General features: G+C 39.4%; 1 protein-coding gene across 1 annotated transcript in view; it reads right to left on the bottom strand.

Annotated features, from left to right (window-relative positions):
* The window catches only part of LOC115416707 (E3 ubiquitin-protein ligase rnf213-alpha-like), an 88914-nt gene that overhangs the window by 21100 nt on the left and 48002 nt on the right, over nt 1–19812 (bottom strand). The window contains 17 exon segments of the mRNA XM_030130556.1: nt 1146–1379; nt 2262–2372; nt 8100–8222; nt 8312–8508; nt 10314–10521; nt 10632–10746; nt 10831–10933; nt 11583–11587; nt 14449–14625; nt 14722–14901; nt 15475–15575; nt 16981–17101; nt 17241–17428; nt 18046–18252; nt 18338–18495; nt 19339–19469; nt 19573–19764. Of these exon segments, the coding sequence (XP_029986416.1) occupies nt 1146–1379; nt 2262–2372; nt 8100–8222; nt 8312–8508; nt 10314–10521; nt 10632–10746; nt 10831–10933; nt 11583–11587; nt 14449–14625; nt 14722–14901; nt 15475–15575; nt 16981–17101; nt 17241–17428; nt 18046–18252; nt 18338–18495; nt 19339–19469; nt 19573–19764 (2551 nt within the window).

The following is a 19812-nucleotide window of genomic DNA, read 5'->3' on the forward strand; positions in this document are numbered from 1 at the left end:
GAACACTGTTAATACCCTGGTATTATAATTATTGATACACTGAACACATATATATTCTAATTATAATATTCTCTATATGTGATACTTATTGACAGGAAGCAGCTGAATACATTTATATTGTATAACTATAAATGGGGTAAATACATTTCTCATAAATTCTTTCCATTCATTTTCAGACAAATACATGCAGTTTATTCATTATATCTTCAAAAACTTTATTAACCCTCTGGTATCCAGGTGAGCATATTATGCACACTCTGCACTTCCTGTTATTAAAGGTCATATTATTTTATACAGTTTGTTTTAGGTCAGAATTCAAAAGTTGTTCATTTTTGCATGATTTTTTAAAATTCCGATCCATCCACTAAAACCATCCCATAATAAACACTGTTAAATTCCTACACTGACACCGTTGTACTAATGAGTACAAAATACACAGTGACATATTTAACATTTGACCTAGAACCAAAAATAATGATACTAACCAGTGTTGGTATTAGTCATTGACATACAGTATGACAGGATGAAAAAATCTCTAATCCAATTTTTATGGAGCATATTGAAAAACCAAACAAACAAAAAGTAAAAATTTTTTTTGTTTTTTTGCATCAAAAATATGGCTTGTTGTAAACATGGCATTTAAAGGGTTAAGACTATGACAGTTACTGAGTATTTGGTATTTTCATTTGTGGTTCAAGTTGATGAAATACAAAAAATGCAAAATAAATAAATAAACAAAAAAGTTCAAAACAAACCGCTATGAAAACATTGTGCCATTACAATAACACTGTGCAGATCATACGCTTTCAGTGGTTATGAAGGGTGGGATACCAGATGGAAAGGAAAATTAAGGTAAAAACTAACCAAACAAATAAATAACTAACTAATGAACCTAAGTAACTCCTCCAGAGTGTCTGTTTTGGGTGACTTTCGCTGGTCCTTAAGTCCAGATAAAGGAGGACGGTTGGAATTGGAACATTACAATTACCTACGCATTTACAATTATGCTAATTAGGTGATGACATCATTTAGTAACTTCTATCTACTTCTAGGACAGTTGATACTTTCACTACTGAGGAGTTGGAAACGCTGTCATCTCCTTCACAGACTGGGCCCCCTCCCACTATGACTGACATGGTCCATACCTTCATATCGGCCGGTGCCGTGGCCAGCCTTCGCAGGGGGGCTAAGATGGTGTGTTCCCCACAGAGTAAGACTGCAGCCAAGTGAACAACCAACTCAACCAACACTCGCTGAAAACCAGGACGGACGGCAAACGGCCCAAGGTCGTTCTTCACTAACGCCCGGCCGAAGGCCTTCACCTCTGGGCTGGGCAGGTGCATGGAGGTCTGGATGTAGGTCACCCAGACTTCCAAACGCTGTTGGGATGGACAAGGATCCAGTTAAATACAAAAAAACAGACCTTAGACTTTAACCATAGAGAACCAATAACCATCCACTGATCTAAACTGTTTAATACCTGCTGATCCACTAATCCTATCAATACATGGAAATAACTGGTGTAAAATACAGTTCTTCATCTTTTCATGGTCATCAGATATGACCATATTTGGACGTTCCGAGGCTCCATAGTTACCGTGGAAACACCGTCATCTTCTACAACATTGATTCACAAGTAAAACCCATGGAGTTGGATCAATGACAGTGGATGGACACACACACACATATACACATACACACATACACAGATAGATACACAGATACACAGACAGACAGACAGATAGATAGATAGACAAATTCACTTAAACGTAAATTTAAAAACCAACAATATAATCAACAAAATTAACAACAAAATTTATTAATTAAACAACATTATAAGTAACATACACAAAATAAGCCACAAACTGAAAGAAATTGAGTAAAAACATAATGAAATATGCAACAAAATGAACCAAAACAAATTAATAAATAAAATGAAGAAAAACAAACAAGAAAATTTACAGAAATAATACATGACATTCATTAATAACAAAAATACAATAAAATACAAAAAATAGAAGCACTCGGAGAGTGCAGACCTCTGCCAAGGCTGATCAGTGGCCCCCCCCACCCCCGATCACCACCAAAATTTAATCATTTCTTCCTTATCCCATTTCCAACAAACCATGAAAATTTCATCCAAATCTGTCCATAACTTTTTGAGTTATGTTGCACACAGACAAACAAACAAACAAACAAACAGACAAACAAACCCTGGCAGAAACATAACCTCCTTGGCGGAGGTAAAAATCCTCTAATACCTCAGGAGTGGGATGGAAGGTTGCACTGGCTTCTCTGTACAAAGTGGTGACTTCCCTGTAAAGTGCTAACAGTAGATAAACTGTCTTCTGCTGTGGAGAACATCTGCGCTTCTGAAAAAGAAAACAACATGAAACCAATGGTGGATTATTGTACCGGCGCCTATGGAGCCACGCCCCCGGTTTGAAAATCTGCAGAAAAAGTTGCTGCTTTGGCCGGGAACTGAACCCCAGTGTTCTGCGTCTCAGTCTGAATCATTTCCTTTTGAGCTAAACCCCAGCTGTCACTACTGACCCATGTGCTATCTGTTTGTTTTAGTACTTTTTGGACTGTGACGTTTACTCCTGTGGGTGGAGCTTGAATAGTAACTTCTGCGCTCTGGGGCTCTCCTATGTCTTGTATTGGCAGAGGAGGGGCATTAACTGTCCTCGCACCATGTGTAACCAGCAAAACTAGCATTTTTAGGATAAAGGGAGTTAAATCTGAACCGGACTTAAGTCTAATAATCATGACGAGACAACTGTCTGTTCCAGAAGCATTTGGGTCTGCATGAAAAACCAATTATTTATTTTCATTTTTCACTTTCATATATATTTGAGGTTTTATTTTTTTAGTTTTAGTAAACATGCAACTAAAAAAAAATAAAACCTCAAATATTAAAATATATATGAAAGTGAAAAATGAAAATAATTTATTCAAAAGAATTATCGAAGTGAATCAAAATTATATTTAACCTGAAAATAACTTTTCATACACTTATTTTTAATTGGAATACATTGTTGTATTTTTCAAAATTCAAGATCAAAACTTATATTTTCAATTTCAAATTTTATATTATATTATATATATTTTCATATACAAAACTTATGGCCCTAAATCGGCTCCATACATTACAGGTGCGGGAGACTTTCGTCACCAATTTTTCATCAAATCTGTCAAACCTCAGTCATATCCTCAGTATCACGAATCTGTTAGTCTTTCTGTGATTACTCACCTGAATCTCGTCCCTCATCGTGAACAGTTTCCTGGTGCCATCCACCATAAACAAACCATGTGTTTACAAACAGAGCTGGGAGGTCACTCAGGCATCTTTGGAATTTCGTCACCACGTGCATTGTGGGAAGTGGAGGTTCGCGCTGCCGCTGCAGTGCAACCATATGATATTATATGGATGAAACAAACATGATGCAGAAACAGCTGAAACGCAGAAGCAGAGCTCCACCTGGCAGCAGCAGCTGCAAGAAACACGATGCAGAAACACTGCCGCTGCCAGGCAGCAGCGCGAGCCTCCGCTTCCCACAATGCACATCGCGACAAAATTCCAAAGTGTTTAAAAGGCCCGTAGGTTTGTTGTATAATTCGTTTCTTTTTGTATTGTGTCTGTGTGGTTCCTTAAGTCTAAGTACATCTTTATGTAAATATATTATCTAAAATTTAAAAAAATAATAACATAAAAAGACTTAAGTGTATATTGTGTTGTGAAATGTGACCCTAATGCAGAGTATGAAGAATATTATATATATATATATATATATATATATATATATATATAGGCCTGTAACAGTACACAAAATTTTGGTTCGGTACGTTTTCGGTTTTCAAAGCCACGGTTCGTTTTTTTTCGGTTCGGTACGGGAAGAAAGAAAACCCCTCAAAATGTCTATTAATGAATTTATGAATTTTTTAGCATTTTTCCCCCAATTTTTGGACACAATAGAATATAGAAAAACAGGAATAATATTATTCTGCTGCTACAAATCAAATAGAAAATAAAATAAATTATTAATATTACTAAATGTATTTTAAACATTAGTATTGCACTTTTCCCTGAAAGGTAGTTTTGAACAAACAACAAAAATCTAATCACAGTTCTGTCAGTTCACATTCTGCAGAAAAATAACAAAAAAATTCCAAATGAAGTGCAACATTAACAAGAGGGTAAACTGGTATTCTGTTTAAACAAACTGAAGAGAAACATTGACAACACAATGAACCAAATTATTCATTTTAGGACAGAGAACAAACTGTTTAGGACACTGTGTGTATATGTGTGCCTGTGTGCACGGGGGATTTTTTTTTTTTTTGTCGGAGCCGGGGGGGTACGGGGGGCGCAGTTATATACCTGGAGGTGCGGTCCATAACTAACGTAACGAACGCTGTCGTGAAACAAAAGTGAAACTTTACATACTTTCAACGCTCTAGTTATTCCTCTATTATACAGCGTACGTGATAGACAGACAGACAGAGCTAGTGTAAGTGTTTTAGAACTACCGTAGTTCCTAGGGGCCAAACAACGTCCGTCTTATTAACATCTCTTTCCTCGTTGTCGTCTTTCACCTGAACCTGAACTGATCCAAACTGGACTGGACTGATGGTGGAGGGTCTTCAGTCTCTTCCTTCCAGGTTCACATCATATTTGTTGTTTTTTTCACCTTATATCAGCTGCTGTTTCATATTTCGGGTCCATGTGTGCTCCTTCCATATGTCCGTGTGAAATTTGCGCAGATTTAAAGTTCCGCATCGAACGACGTCTTTCATTCCTTTTCCTTTTTCTCAACATACTGTGCCATTTCGGTACAGCTGTGTACCGAACTGAACAGGTGTGAACTGAAACGGTTCGGTTCGGTACGTGTACCGTTACAGGCCTAATATTTATATTAGGCCTGTAACTCTTAGGCCTGGCCTAATATAAATATTAGGCCTGTAACGGTACACGTACCGAACCGAACCGTTTCGGTACACACCTGTTCGGTTCGGTACACAGCTGTACCGAAACGGCACAGTCTGTTGAGAAAAAGAAAAAGGAACAAAAGACATTGTTTGATGCGGAACTTTAAGTACGCGCAAGTTTCACACGGACATATTTAAGGACGCATACATTGACCCGAAATATGAAATAGCAGCTGATATAAGGTAAAAAAAAATAAACAAATAAAAAAAAATATGATGAGAACCTGGAAGGAAGATATTGAAGACCCTCCACCATCAGTCCAGTCCAGTTTGGATCACTTCAGGTCCCGGTGAAAGACAACAACGAGGAAAGAGACGGAGATAAGACGAACGCTGTGTGGCCCCTGGGAGCTCCGGTAGTTCTAAAACACACTAACTCTGTCTGTCTGTCTCACACACGCTGTATACCAGAGGAATAGAACTCGGAGTTGGACGTTGAAAGTATATAAAAATAAAGTTTCACTTTCGTTTCACGCCAGCGTTAGTTACGTTAGTTATGGACCGGACCGCCCCCCCCTCCCCCACGCGCACCCCCGGCTCCGACCAAAAAAAAAACAAACAACCAAACAAACAAACCATCCCCCAGACAAATCGCACCTTGCGTGTGCGCACACGCGCACACACACGCGCACACACACGAGTACACAAACTGTCCTAAACAGTTTGTTCTCTGTCCTAAAATAAATAATTTGGTTCAGTTTGTTGTCAATGTTTCTCTTCAGTTTGTTTAAACAGAATACCAGTTTGCCCTCCTGTTAATGTTGAACTACATGCAGAATTTTTTTGTTGATATTTTCTGCAGAATGTGAACTGACAGAACTGTGATTAGATTTTTGTTGTTTGTTCAAAACTACCTTTCAGGGAAAAGTGTAATACTAATGTTTAAAATACATTTAGTAATATTAATAATTTATTTTATTTTCTATTTGATTTATAGCAGCAGAATTATATTATTCCTGTTTTTCTATATTCTATTGTGTCCAAAAATTGGGGGGAAAATGTTCAAAAATTCAAATGTATTAAAGACATTTTGAGGGGTTTTCTTTCTTCCCGTACCGAACCGAAAAAAACCGAACCGTGGCTTTGAAAACCGAAAACGTACCGAACCGAAAATTTTGTGTACCGTTACAGGCCTAGTATATATATATATATATATATATATATATATATATATATATATATGCATATACACATAGTACAGGCCGAAAGTTTGGACACACCTTCTCATTCTTCGCATTTTCTTTATTTTCATGACTATTTACATTGTAGATTCTCACTGAAGGCATCAAACTATGAATGAACACATGTGGAATTATGTACTTAACCAAAAAGTGTGAAATAACTGAAAACATATCTTATATTCTAGTTTCTTCAAAGTAGCCACCCTTAGCTCTGATGACTGCTTTGCACACTCTTGGCATTCTCTTGATGAGCTTCAAGAGGTAGTCACCTGAAATGGTTTCCCAACAGTCTTGAAAAAGTTCCCAGAGATGCTTAGCACTTGTTGGCCCTTTTGCCTTCACTCTGCGGTCCAGCTCACCCCAAACCATCTCAATTGGGTTCAGATCCGGTGACTGTGGAGCCCAGGTCATCAGGCGCAGCACTCCATCACTCTCCTTCTTGGTCAGATATCCCTCACACAGCCTGGAGGTGTGTTTGGGGTCATTGTCCTGTTGAAAAATAAATGATGGTCCAACTAAACGCAAACCGGACGGAATGGCATGTCACTGCAGGATGCTGTGGTAGCCATGTTGGTTCAGGCTGCCTTCAATCTTGAATAAATCCCCAACAGTGTCACCAGCAAAGCACCCCCACACCATCACACCTCCTCCTCCATGCTTCACGGTGGGAACCAGGCATGTAGCATCCATCCGTTCACCTTTTCTGCGTCGCACAAAGACACGGCGGTTGGAACCAAAGATCTCAAAAACCATTTCAGGTGACTACCTCTTGAAGCTCATCAAGAGAATGCCAAGAGTGTGCAAAGCAGTCATCAGAGCTAAGGGTGGCTACTTTGAAGAAACTAGAATATAAGATATGTTTTCAGTTATTTCACACTTTTTTGTTAAGTACATAATTCCACATGTGTTCATTCATAGTTTTGATGCCTTCAGTGAGAATCTACAATGTAAATAGTCATGAAAATAAAGAAAATGTGAAGAATGAGAAGGTGTGTCCAAACTTTTGGCCTGTACTATATATGTGTGTGTGTGTATATATATATATATATATATATATATATACACACACACAGACAGACAGACAGACAGATAGATAGATAGATAGATAGATAGATAGATATACAGACATTCTTTTTTTTTTAATTTATATATATGGGTATTATTGTTATGCAATGGATAGAGTTTATTTTGTGTATTATTGATATGGAACGGATAGTTTACTTTTGTTTCTGATGTGTATTATTGTCATGAAAAGGATAGAGTTTATTTTAGTTTCTGATATGTGCACTATTACTGCTAAAAAAAAGGGCAGAGTTTATTTTACTGTGAAATGCTGCTGTAAAATGGACAGTCTATCCTTGATATGGACAGTAATCTAGTGTTTCATGTTTAGTCAGAATTTAGTCTGATATGTGAGTATTTTTGAGTTACTGATGGAATCTGACAGAGGAATTTAGGGGAGGTGAAGGATGGGGTGGGGTATAAATTAAACTTGAAAATCACTCCCACCCTTCTTTAACATATATCACTTAGATTTTTTCAAAAAAATATATGTATTAAAATCTTGGAGGGAAGGGGGTAATATATGAACTGGGTGTAATACTTAATAGTGATTATGCTGATTTTCAGATTATGTGACTGAATTGTTTTGTATGTGTCCAAATGTGAATGCAGCAACATGTAGCACTGTTGTCCAAAACAAATTTCCCATATGGGACAATAAAGTTTATCCTGATCCTGATCATCCCGCTGCTTTCTGAATGTTGGACTTTCTTTTATATAATTTATTTGTTGTTTGATTTTAATGCAATATTCGAAATAAACAAACAAACAATATAGTGACACCCCCCCCCGCCCCCTCATTTTTTCTGGATCCGTCACTGAGTGAAACTGTAGACACAGCCTCCTCCACCCAAACAGCCATGTTACCTGACAGGTGTGGTCCAGTGCTTCAACAGTTTCTGTTGAAGACACTTTGCCGACTGCGTTTCTTATTGCTTCGTAGTCTTTCCCACACACTAGAAATGTGTCTATTGGTGAATCTTCTACATTCTGGGTGTAATTACAGGAGAAAACACACACAGTAATCTATTACTGCTCATATGACTGTGGACATTCACTCAGTGTGGAGGAAGTGAAACCTTTTGCAGAAGTTCTTCAGGGAAGAGCCAGCTCATCTGTTGGTCTTTGAGGAGTTTTAGAACAAACTCCAGTCCGTGTTGACTGGCGATTTTACGGATCAAATATGTCCGATACCAGTTATTCCCACTGTCCTTACACAGGTTCACCACACTGTTGAGGAAGGCAGTGGTTCCACGTTGACCCCCATGTTGAAGTCCTGGTGTCAGAATGCACAGGACGGACAAGTATGGACAAACACAAACAAACAAACAGACAAATCAGATGTTTTTTATATAGATATATATACTTTTATACTCTTGTTATTGCTCTTATTTCTATATATTTTTTATATATTATATAAAGTACAGGTTGTTTGTCTTTTTCAGATGTATCTGTTTTACATTTTTACTATTGTTTATTTGCTGATTCTAATAAACATTTAATCAAATCAAAGTAAATATTCCATAGATTCATCAAATATATTCTCTACTAGAGGTCGACCGATTATCGGCCGGGCCGATTATCGGCGCCGATATTTGGGAATTTGACGTATATCGGTATCGGCCTTTTTTTAATCCGACGGGCCGATATTAAGAAATCAATTTAAAACTGGGTTATTTGGGCTCAGATGCAGCCGCGCCTCTCTCTCTCTCTCTCTCTCTCCTGCACTATCCACTCTGTGCCCTCTGACTGGTTGACGCGGAAGCTGTCCTCACACAGACTGGGACTGACTTGGGATGAGATTGTGTTCTACATACATGTTCTCTCTCTCTCTCTGTTTCCATCTCCATCTTATCAGCAGGCTAATTCACACACATGTCAGGAGGTAATCTGAGTTAGCAGAGCTGCCGCTAATGTTTACTCTGCTCTGACGTTCTTCTGAAACATTAGTAGGAGTTATCAGATGTAGAGCACAGGGATGTTTAGTACAGTTTCAGAAGAGTTTTCTGCGTTTACCTTTGACACATGTGTTTTCTCTCCGGAGCTTCTCACACGAGAAAACTTCGCCTCTCCGCGGTACGTACCCCTTCCGCGTCGGATTTCGACGCGGAAGGGTACACACTCCCCGCGTCAAATAGTGCCGCTGTGGGGCTCTGACCGCATGCGTCGATTTCTGACTATTTGGGATGAGACTGTGTTGGTATGTAATGTAATAGTGTGTGTTTGTGTTAAAGTCACATGAAGAACTCTACAACTCACAACTACTAATGTTACTGTGAGCTTTCTAGTCCTATGATCTGAAAATTAAAGTGAAGATGACAGAGTCAAATTCAGAAGTGATTTATCTGAACATGGTGGAACATTTTAAATCCTGTGTGTGCTCATTAAAACCCTAAAGACTGTTTGTGTTCTGTCAAGAGTTAAACTGCACTCATAGACACTATTATACTTTTTATGTAGCTTTTGTCATATTAATCATTAATAATGTAGCAGCATAGTTTTGAATGACAGCGTCCCTACTATCGAATGGTAAAATATAAAATTTAATAATGAAATCAACTTAAGGCGTCCCAAATGCTGTAATAAATGAAGCATGATGAGATGAGCAGATGTCAGCATGTGGCCCAAGAGTTTACAACAATCTCCCTGTATTTTTGTTGTGTTTAAACTTAAAACAAAGATAAGTCATTATAGTTATATTTAAATTTTACTTTATTTACTGTGGAAAAATTTCAGGGAGCTATTTATTTAAGCTTTTATTCAACTTTATAAGAGATGCTTCTGAGTCTAGGAAATCCATGCACTTGTGGAGCTATTATTTTCTATCTATTTCATTAAATAAACATGCTTTAGGCATTTAAACGAAGTTCAGTGTTTGCATTATTCAAAATTTTTCATGCCAATTTTTACACTGTTACTGCAAATGAATATCGGCTCCAAATATCGGTTATCGGCCTCCTCTAGCTACTAATAATCGGTATTGGTATTGGCCCTGAAAAACCCATATCGGTCGATCTCTATTCTCTACTTTACACAAATGTGTTGTTTGTCCATTAAACCAGTTCAGTATGTGACACACACCTGTGGAGGTGGTTTCTGTTGTGAATAGTCTGGCTGTCAGGTCCAGGTGGATGCGGACTCGGGCCAGATCCTGCAGATATTCCACAGTGACTGTTTCAGGAGTGGGGCCGTTGGAACGCACCAGCCCACTCAGGAAGGCACTTTCATCCTGCAAACACTCCTGTTCATCTGTGACGGACCTCAAATGCGAGCTCTCAAACATGGAATCCTGCAGTTGTGAGAAGTTAAAAAAAAAAAGAAAATGCATTCACCAAAAACATCCAGTGAAAAACACCACAAAGCAGACACCTGATTGGCTCTGAATTCAACTTCACACACCTCCAAGCAGTTGATGTACAAGCAGTAAAGTTCCGTTTTGTCGGTTTTGTCCAGGATCCGGCTCTGCTCTATTTCTGTCAGATGTTGCTGCAGGTAATCCTTGACATCATCAAAGCTTCACAAACAGAGTTCACACTGACATTAGGAACCAGACGATTGCATTCACAGACCATAATAGCAGAGAAGGCTCCCCCCTCACCTGTACTTCAGCAGGAGTTTGACCAATACTGAACGAACCACGGGATTCTTATCCAGAGAGTCATCGAATGGAGACAGCTCCTTGGTACGAGTCTGTTGGTTTTCTGGAGAAAGGCAGACAATGGTCGTCATGGAAACACATGGATTATTATCCCTCTGGTATCCCATTCATGGAGGTCCTTCATGACCACCAAAAGCCACCATATATTTGTGTATTTATGTATACTTCTGCAGAGTTTTTGTATATTTTAGTGTATTTTTTTGTATTTTAGTGTATTCTGAATGAATGGAAAGTCAGAAATTTGACCAAAGATGCTTTGAAAAAGGTATTAAAGGTCATATATTAGGCCTCAAACCTGCAGAGACACTAGCTGTTTGTCTATTGCCCATATGTGCAACACTTTACCGATATTTACTAAATGTTGAAAAAACAGAAGTGCGTAATGTCGGTTTTTCCATTCATTCCCAAATGTGCTGATTAGTTTCTTTATTCTGGTAGATGTCAGTAGAAGTCATTCCATAAACATGAACATAAATCTGTGTTGTTTTGAATCTAGAATGCTCATTACCCCTCTATCTCCGACTAAATTCTAAAATGATTGGGTTTCCTGGTGTGTCAACACATGTTTAGTTTAAACTCTTCTTCTCTTGTTCTAACATCCACCAACATCTGTTTTTTTTTTTTGGTTCATGTGACTCTAGTTGCACAAAAAGGGCTTTCCATTACAGTTTCGCGCAACATACCAATTTCACTACGCCTAAAAATCACCACCTCTTGCCAGTGCAAAAACCTTTAATCAAAAATTAGCATTTTGGCAAAATTGTTGTTTTTCCATTAGGTAAATTTTTATGCTCAAGTTACACTACCGGTCAAAAGTTTTAGAACATCCCAATTTTTCTAGTTTTGTATTGAAATTCAAGCAGTTCAAGTCCAATGAACAGCTTGAAATGGTACAAAGGTAAGCGGTGAACTGCCAGAGGTAAAAAAAAAAATAAAAGGTAAAGTTAAACAAAACTGAAAAATAATGTACATTTCAGAATTATACAAAAAGGTGAACAAGAAATGGGTTAACAACTTAAAGCAGTTCTGCACCAATGGAGGTTGATCAAGCCTCAAAAGTTAGGGCTACCAATTCCTCCAGGTGTCCCAACGTTTGTGAATTCCTTCCAACCCCCTGTGTCTGCAGAAAAGTAGCGTTGAACACACTTTGGTACCATACTGTTGGGAGCATTATTTGAACAGTATTGTACTGCAGAGAGTAGTGTGTTACTATAAAAATGGAAAAGAGGAAAAGGCAATTAACGATAGAAGAGAGACAGAGCATCATAACACTGAAAAATGTAGGTCTGTCCTACAGAGAAATGTCCAAGAAAGTCCAGGTGTCAGTAAGTCCAGTTTCCTTCACCATCCAAAGGCACTCAGAAACTGGACTGGAAATGCTGACAGGAAGAGGTCTGGAAGAACCAAAGACGCAACAGAACCAGAAGACAAGTTTAAGACAGTCAACAGCTCTAGTGATAGGAGACTCACAGGACAACAGCTGAAAGCACAGCTCAATAGTGGTTGTAGTAAGCAAGTCTCAGTTTCAACTGTGAACAGAAGACTTCCAGTTGCAGGTTTGATGGGTTGAGTTGCAGCAAGAAAGCCATTGCTGAGACTTCAGAATAAGAAAAAGAGGCTTGCTCGGGCCATGAAACACTGCCAGTGGACTACTGAAGACTGGAAGAAGGGGTTATGGACTGATGAATCCAAATTTGAAATCTCGGTTCATCCCGCAGGACTTGTGCACGCTGTCGAGTAGGTGAAAGGATGGTTCCTCAGTGTGTGACATCAACTGTCAAACATGGAGGAGGAAGTGTGATGGTCTGGGGCTGTTTTGCTGGATCCAGGTGACTTGTGCAGAGTGACAAGCACCCTGAACCAAAACGTCTACCACAGCATTCTGCAGCTATGCCATGCAGTACCCTCTGGGATGTGCCTAGTTGGTCAGGGGTTCATCCTACAGCAAGATGATGACCCAAAGCATAAGTCCAAGCTATGGCAGAACTACCTGAAGAAAAAACAAGATGGTACACTTGAAAACATGGAGTGGCCAGCACAGTCTCCAGACTTAAACCCCATGGAGCTGGTTTGGGATGAACTGGACAAAAGAGTGAAAGCAAACACACCTACAAGTGACACACATTTATGGAAACTTCTGCAACAGAGTTGGGAAGAACTTTCTGAAGAATATTTGATTTCCATTGTAGAAAGAATGCCACGAGTGTGTTCAACTGTTCTATCTGCCAAAGGTGGCTACTTTGATGAGTCAAAAGTTTAGAATACATTTTGGTTTCTAAATTGATTCCGTGATTTCTTTTTTAACTTCAATTATTTATTTGTTCTATGCTTTAATTTCAGAGTACACTGAGGGTGTATTCACACCTGCCTTGTTTGGTTCATTTAAAACGGACCAGAGTTTGTTTGCTCCCTTGGTTCGGACCTTTTGGGCTGGTGTGAATAAAAACCACTGAACTCTGTTCCGGGCCAAACAAGCGAATCCAGACCCAGCTGAAGAGGTGGTCTCGGTGCGGTACCTTACGAACCCTGGTGCGGTTCGTTTGAGGTGTGAAAGCAGCCCGGACCTGATCCGACACAGTTGTTTTTTTTTTTTAATATTGTGGAAATGGTGCATTGTTATTAGTTTATACTGGCACTGTAGAAAGGCAAAGGTCAAAGCCAGTATCATTTTGGTTTCTGTTCCCGGTAATTGAGCTTCAGTGTGGGTATGGGTTGGATTCAGTGCTCATGCAAAACAGTAACATGCGGACATTTCATTTTCAGAACTCCCGTTAGATTTGTCTGTTGTGCTTGAAAAGAAAAATAATAAACGACTTCATCACCCCCAGCAAACTTTACCTGCGTTAAAGAATTCTGTGCCTGCCTAACTGAACAGTGATATAGGATAGGTACACATAAGTAAGCGGTACAAAACACTAATGCCGTTGGAGAACAGTCTTTTGATATACTACATACCTGTTACGTCTTGCGTGAATAAGAGCACCAGTCACAACATGATGTGCATACATGAGCGCTGTCCTCCATAGCCATCTTGCCTTGTGTCTTCGTCGTTGAGAAATGAATTCTACAATTTTGTAAACCTGACATTGCATCAAACATTCTTGCTGCTCAAACATTTGTGCAAACGTCTGTAAAAATCTGTAAAAACCATATCGCTATGACGATAAAAAAACAGCACGCAAAATTTCCATGATTCTCTCCTTTCACTTTGGACTGAACGCTTTAATCGACACTGCTCATTTCTGTCCAATGGCTGAACTACCTCAGCACGTGTGGTTTTGTTTACAGATTTTGGTCCACTTACAAAAAGGTACAATGTGAAAGCGAACCGCACCAAAAAAAAAAAAAAAAAGAAAATCACATTTGGTCTGGTCCAAAGCGAGTAGACTATCAAACTTTCCTGGTGTGAATACACGCTGAGACATTAAACTGCATCATTTTCACTGAAATTGTGGAAAAATTGGGGTGTTCTAAAACTTTTGACCGGTAGTGTATATTCATGCAATTTGAGGGTGAATAGAAAAGGGACTACAGTAACACTTAGTGATCAGATTGAACAGGGTTGGGATTAGAGTCCTACCTGAAGGGCTTGTCTCTACCATGAGAAACGACAGCAACTGACGAACGACAGCCGGACAAGGAGGAGTGTTGTCCTTGAAGCAAACAGTAGACACCAAATCTATGAAGAAAGCATTACGCCGCTTCCTGAGCTGAATGTGCTGGTTTATTCTGGTCCTTCAAATAAAAAAAAAACAAACAAGAGTGACAGTGATGAAATACAATAAAGTGTTTTCCTTTCACTCTGATCGACTTGCAGTTTCAGTTACAAACCTCGTGTCTTCACATGGAACCAAACGGAAATCTTCATCAACTGAAGTCTTGCAAAAAGGACAGTACATCTGACCTGGGATCAGCCACCGTTTGATACAAGCCATGCAGTAGATGTGGTCACATGGCAGACGGATTGGATCCTGAGGATCTTCAGAGCATATGTGGCACAGGTAATCAAACCTGTGAAAGGCAAATGAATGCACCGAGTGACGGTAATAATCTTTAATCTCAAAGAAAACAGAACTGTACAGACTTCCACATGGTACCATTTTCATTGTTCGACCGTACTTTATTGAGAACTTACAACCCATCCCCCCCTCCCATGTAGATAATCATAAATCTTTATCATGAAATATCTTGAAACCTTTACTCAATCAGCTCCTGCATCACCTGTTATAAGTAAGAATCAGCGCATTTTATCTCAGAGGTCAATAATTTACTAAAATTTGTTGACCAGTGTGTTATCCCCACAGGGAAATTCATTGTCTAAATACAAACAGTGCCTAGCGTTAGTATTAGCATTAGCATAAGCACACATTTATACACAGGTATATTTTTCTTTTTTTGTTTGTTTTTGTGCTGATCATTTGCTTTGGTAAAACATTCATTCATTTGTTCATTCCAATAGTGATTTTTTATTTTCTTTAACTAATTGGGAGCCAGTTTAAATATTTTATAGAATCATGTGCTGTGGTTCCAACTGCAGCAGCATCATTCTGAATGAACAGTCTGATACAGGATGTGCACTCATACCTGAAGAGGTGTCCGACAGCTCCATCTTTGCAGGTTCTGAGTAAATCAACTACAGCCTCAAACGTCTCCTGAGATTTGAGATCTGAATTCCTTTCCAGGACCTTTATGAAATAGTTGAAGCAAAACATTTTCAGTGAAATCAGAACAATTTCAGTTATTGTGAGGGGCTTTAAATAATCAGAACTTTAGGAACTTTAACTTTACCCTGTATTTTGAAAAAACGCTGCTTGTTTCCACTGAAATTACCCGGTAAAAAACTTTAATTGGACCCCAAACTTCCCCTGAAATAAGTTTCAGGAAAGGGAGAGACTTTCCAGATTTCCGGAATTTTGTTGGGGGTGGGGCTATGTGCTGAAGAATGCTGATTGGTGGAAGATACTGTCAGCATTCCATAATTCTGTTCACCCTCCATGTTTAATCCAGTCGCGTCTGTGAACTGGTTTATTCCACTTCTTTTCCAATGTATATTGGTCATTGGAGCTAATAGCTAACTAGCACAAAGCAGAGCTAACTTTGGCTAATGCTAATGAGCACAGTGGCACTAAATTTGGCTAACGCTAACTAACACAAACTGGAGCTAACTGACTAACAGCTAACAGTACTCTTTTCAGATTGCTGGAATTCTTGTGGGCGGAGCTGTGTGTAGAAGAACTCTGATTGGTTATTCCATTTCTACAAGATTCACTTTGTTTTGCATTTTGATCACTTGGAAAATCGAGTAAACCATTGTCTATTTGTCCAACACACGCTTTTGAATGTATTCATCTTGCTCCAATAAGTGCAGTGTCATAAGTGTTCATCTAAAACAGCCTGGACCTTGTTGAAGGTTTTTACTGAATATCCTCAAAAGAAATTCCCAGGATTCCCAGGGAAATAAATTCCTGTAATTCAAATTCCTTGGAATGTTGGTGGAAAAGGGGCTAATGTGAGGGGTTTTGACCCATAAAGACCCAAACATCTACCTGTGGCTAAACCATCTACTGATCTAAACTGTTTAATTCCTGTTGATCCACAAATTCTATCAATACATATAAATAACGAATGTAAAATACAGTTCTTCATCTTTTCATGGTCATCAGATATGACCATATTTGGACGTTCAGAGGCTCCGTAGTTACCGTGGAAACACCGTCATCTTCTACAACATTGATTCACCAGTAAAACCCATGGAGTTGGATCAATGACAGTGGATGAACACACTGGGTTTTATGTTCAATTAATGAGAGATTTGCTGTAAAGTCATTTTTTCTTCAGATATCTGTGTTTGTGATATAATAACCCTCAACTTCAATCTGAGCTTTTCTGAACACCTACATGTTCATAAAACATGATTTTCACTGAAAAACATAAAATACAGAGGACAAAATTAAAATAAAAGGTGATAAATCACTTAATAAAGGTTAAACAGTCAGAAAAATTCCTTTGGGAACTGACACAAAAGTAGCTCTAGGTCTTTATGGGTTAAATGATTGTTATAAATTGACAAAATGGGTTGTACAAACAAACCTTTCCAAGCTTCTTTGTCTGCTGTAAAAACAGAGGTGTCAGCTCCCCGTTTATCTCTTCGATGTCCAACAGCATGTGTTCCACAAACAGAGACAGAGAAAATATCCGATTCCATCCACCTCTAAGAAAACAGAAACAGCACCGACACATGAGTAAAGAAATGCAGACTATAAAGATAAGACAAAGTTGACCGAGGATCAGACCGCCCAGGCCCCGCCTCGGTCTGCTGTCCGATCCACAGATGTCTGGTCCTGTCTTACCGAACCCTGTGGACCAGCACTTTGCTTTTTTCTCCATAATGTCTCGTGCTTTCATCGGAGCAGATCAACTCGATGGGAACCTGGAGTCTCTTGACCCGCCTGAGCCACATCCTTCTTTGGGCATCTGTGTCCAGGTCTCCGGGCTCCAGGTACTCTACACATGCCAAAGCAGCAAACACATCGATTACCTGGAAGACACAGGGAATAGGACAAGAAAACATCACCAGCTGAATCCAAGCAGCTGGACGGATGTCGGTCTGTCTGCATGGGCAGCAGGAAGGATGGACCTGACAACATGATGGCCCTGGCTTCTGCTGGCACAGAGACATGAACATGTAACTAGGAAGGAAACGGATCCAAGAAGGGACAAACTACAGAGCAAGAGCAAACATACAAATATCTCGGAACTGTTGTTGACTCCACACTTAATTTTAAGAAGAATCATCAGAAAGTGTGCATAAAGAGCACCAGCGTCAGCTTTGTCTGCACACGTCCCATTTCCACATTGATAAGACCATGACCACACTCTTATCATGGGTATAAAAAACAGTTTCAGCTAAATCTAACCTGAGGTCATATTCTAGAGGTAACTACCTTTCAAATGAGGTGTCATTGATTCATTTTGGCCTTGTGGTTCTTTAGGTCTTCAGTTTGGAAGGACCACAAGGCCAGCTTTGGAACTTGGTAAATAGGCCAAAATAGGTGGGAAGGAACAGGTTAAATAATATTTACTTAAAAAGACAATGCATTGCAGTCCAGGTAAAACAACTTTTACAGTTATGTTAATCGATGTTTGGACACCTACCAGTTCAAACCCATTGCTAGCGCTGGAATCTTTCTGAAGGTCGTGGGTCAGCTGGGGCTCAATGCACATCATCCTGGAAAGATTCTGTAACCGGTTCTTGAACTCATGGTAAGCAGCATGGACCCAGAGAAGAGAGGTCACTGCGTCTCTGACACCGAGCTTGAACTTCAGCTCATGAACACAACAGTTCATGGCATCGTGGAGAAGCTACAAACCAGGAATGTGGATTAGCTTCACGTATCACACAGACATTACTGAAAATATAAAGACTTTGGTAACACAGAAAAACAACCTGCAGATCTTGTTCACGTGTCACATTCATGGTCATGGTGATGAAATCCTGTAGGTAGCACTGAAAAAACTCTGTCTGCATGTCCCGGTCTGCATTCTGAATGTGTCGCCCCAGAGGCGTTGTCCAAAAGAGCTCCTCCAGCTCATAATGAGTTTGTTCTATCAGGAAGCAAGATGGGCAAATGGTAGAGAAATGAAAAGGATACGACGACAACACAGATACTCATCAGTTCTGGACAGGGATGGGAATGGAGAACAGGTTCTTATAGAGAACTGGTTCCCAGTTGCTCACTTCCTTGGAATTATTAGTCTGTTTGCTTAATGACTCTACTTATTGGTTCTATGACGTCATCACGCCAAAGGCGTCATCAGGTCATTTCCATATTTTGGTTGTTTCCTCTAAAGTCTGGTAGTATTTGACCAGTGAAGACAACACTGTGACCATTTACAACAGTTGCAGAGCTTTCAAGGGTTAAATCCCTCCAACATGCACAAATATTTAACCACAGCATCCAATTAAACTGCACCAATGGGACTTCTCTCATTGGCTGCTTGGTGAAGGGGGTGGTGACTCTGGAGGCGGAGCCTACTGCATGGTGTCCTCTGTCACACCCACTAACATTAAATTGCTCTGAGTTCTATCGGTACTGTTAAAGATAGTGTCATTTCACAGTGTCAACCTGCTTCATTATTGTTTAGGAATAATCTCCATGACAACCAGGCTCAGATACAGCAGGTACATCTAACACTGCTTCAACTACACCTTTAGAACCATTTAGGAGGTTTGGTCCAATCAAATGTGAAATGTTAGCACATATTTGACATTAAGGAGTTCATGCAAACAAAGTCATTTGCTCTGTTTATTCCCTAATCCAATGAGAATCAATAAGAGAATAGATTGGGTATCAAACTGATAAGGGATATATAGATAATGGAGTTGGAAAATTAATAAATACTTATCAGTTTCCATCCCTACTTCTGGACCCACAAACAGGCCATCACCTCCACATTGAGGAGCATTGACCCAGAGGTCTTCCAGGTGGTCCTTGATCCTCCAACTGAAAGGAAGGCGGCATCCAAAACTCCCCTTTAGGGTGACGTAGTTCTGGACTGGAATAGTTCCTGTCTCTGAGCTAAAAAACACACAACAAATGACAAATATTATAAAATGGCTGCCATTTATCATCATTCTAGTTTAAGAATAAAAGTTATGCAAAACACACTACGACCACATACCTGTGGTCAAATGTTAGCTGTGGGATTTCCAGCAGGTTCTCATTCCCAAAGATGTCCAACCACAGTCTCTTGAAAGATTCACCACAGTTTTCATTCAGTAAGATGTCCAAGTTTTGGTCACGGTCAATGACTGAGACCAGCTGAGCCAAGACAGGGACGACGGCAGCCTGAACATGCTTCCACAACGTGTTTCTGTGAAGACCCAGAAATACCTCTTTACTAATGTTTTAAACATTCACA

Source organism: Sphaeramia orbicularis, unplaced genomic scaffold (genome assembly GCF_902148855.1).
Source record: "Sphaeramia orbicularis unplaced genomic scaffold, fSphaOr1.1, whole genome shotgun sequence".
Classification (NCBI taxonomy): Eukaryota; Metazoa; Chordata; class Actinopteri; order Kurtiformes; family Apogonidae; genus Sphaeramia; species Sphaeramia orbicularis.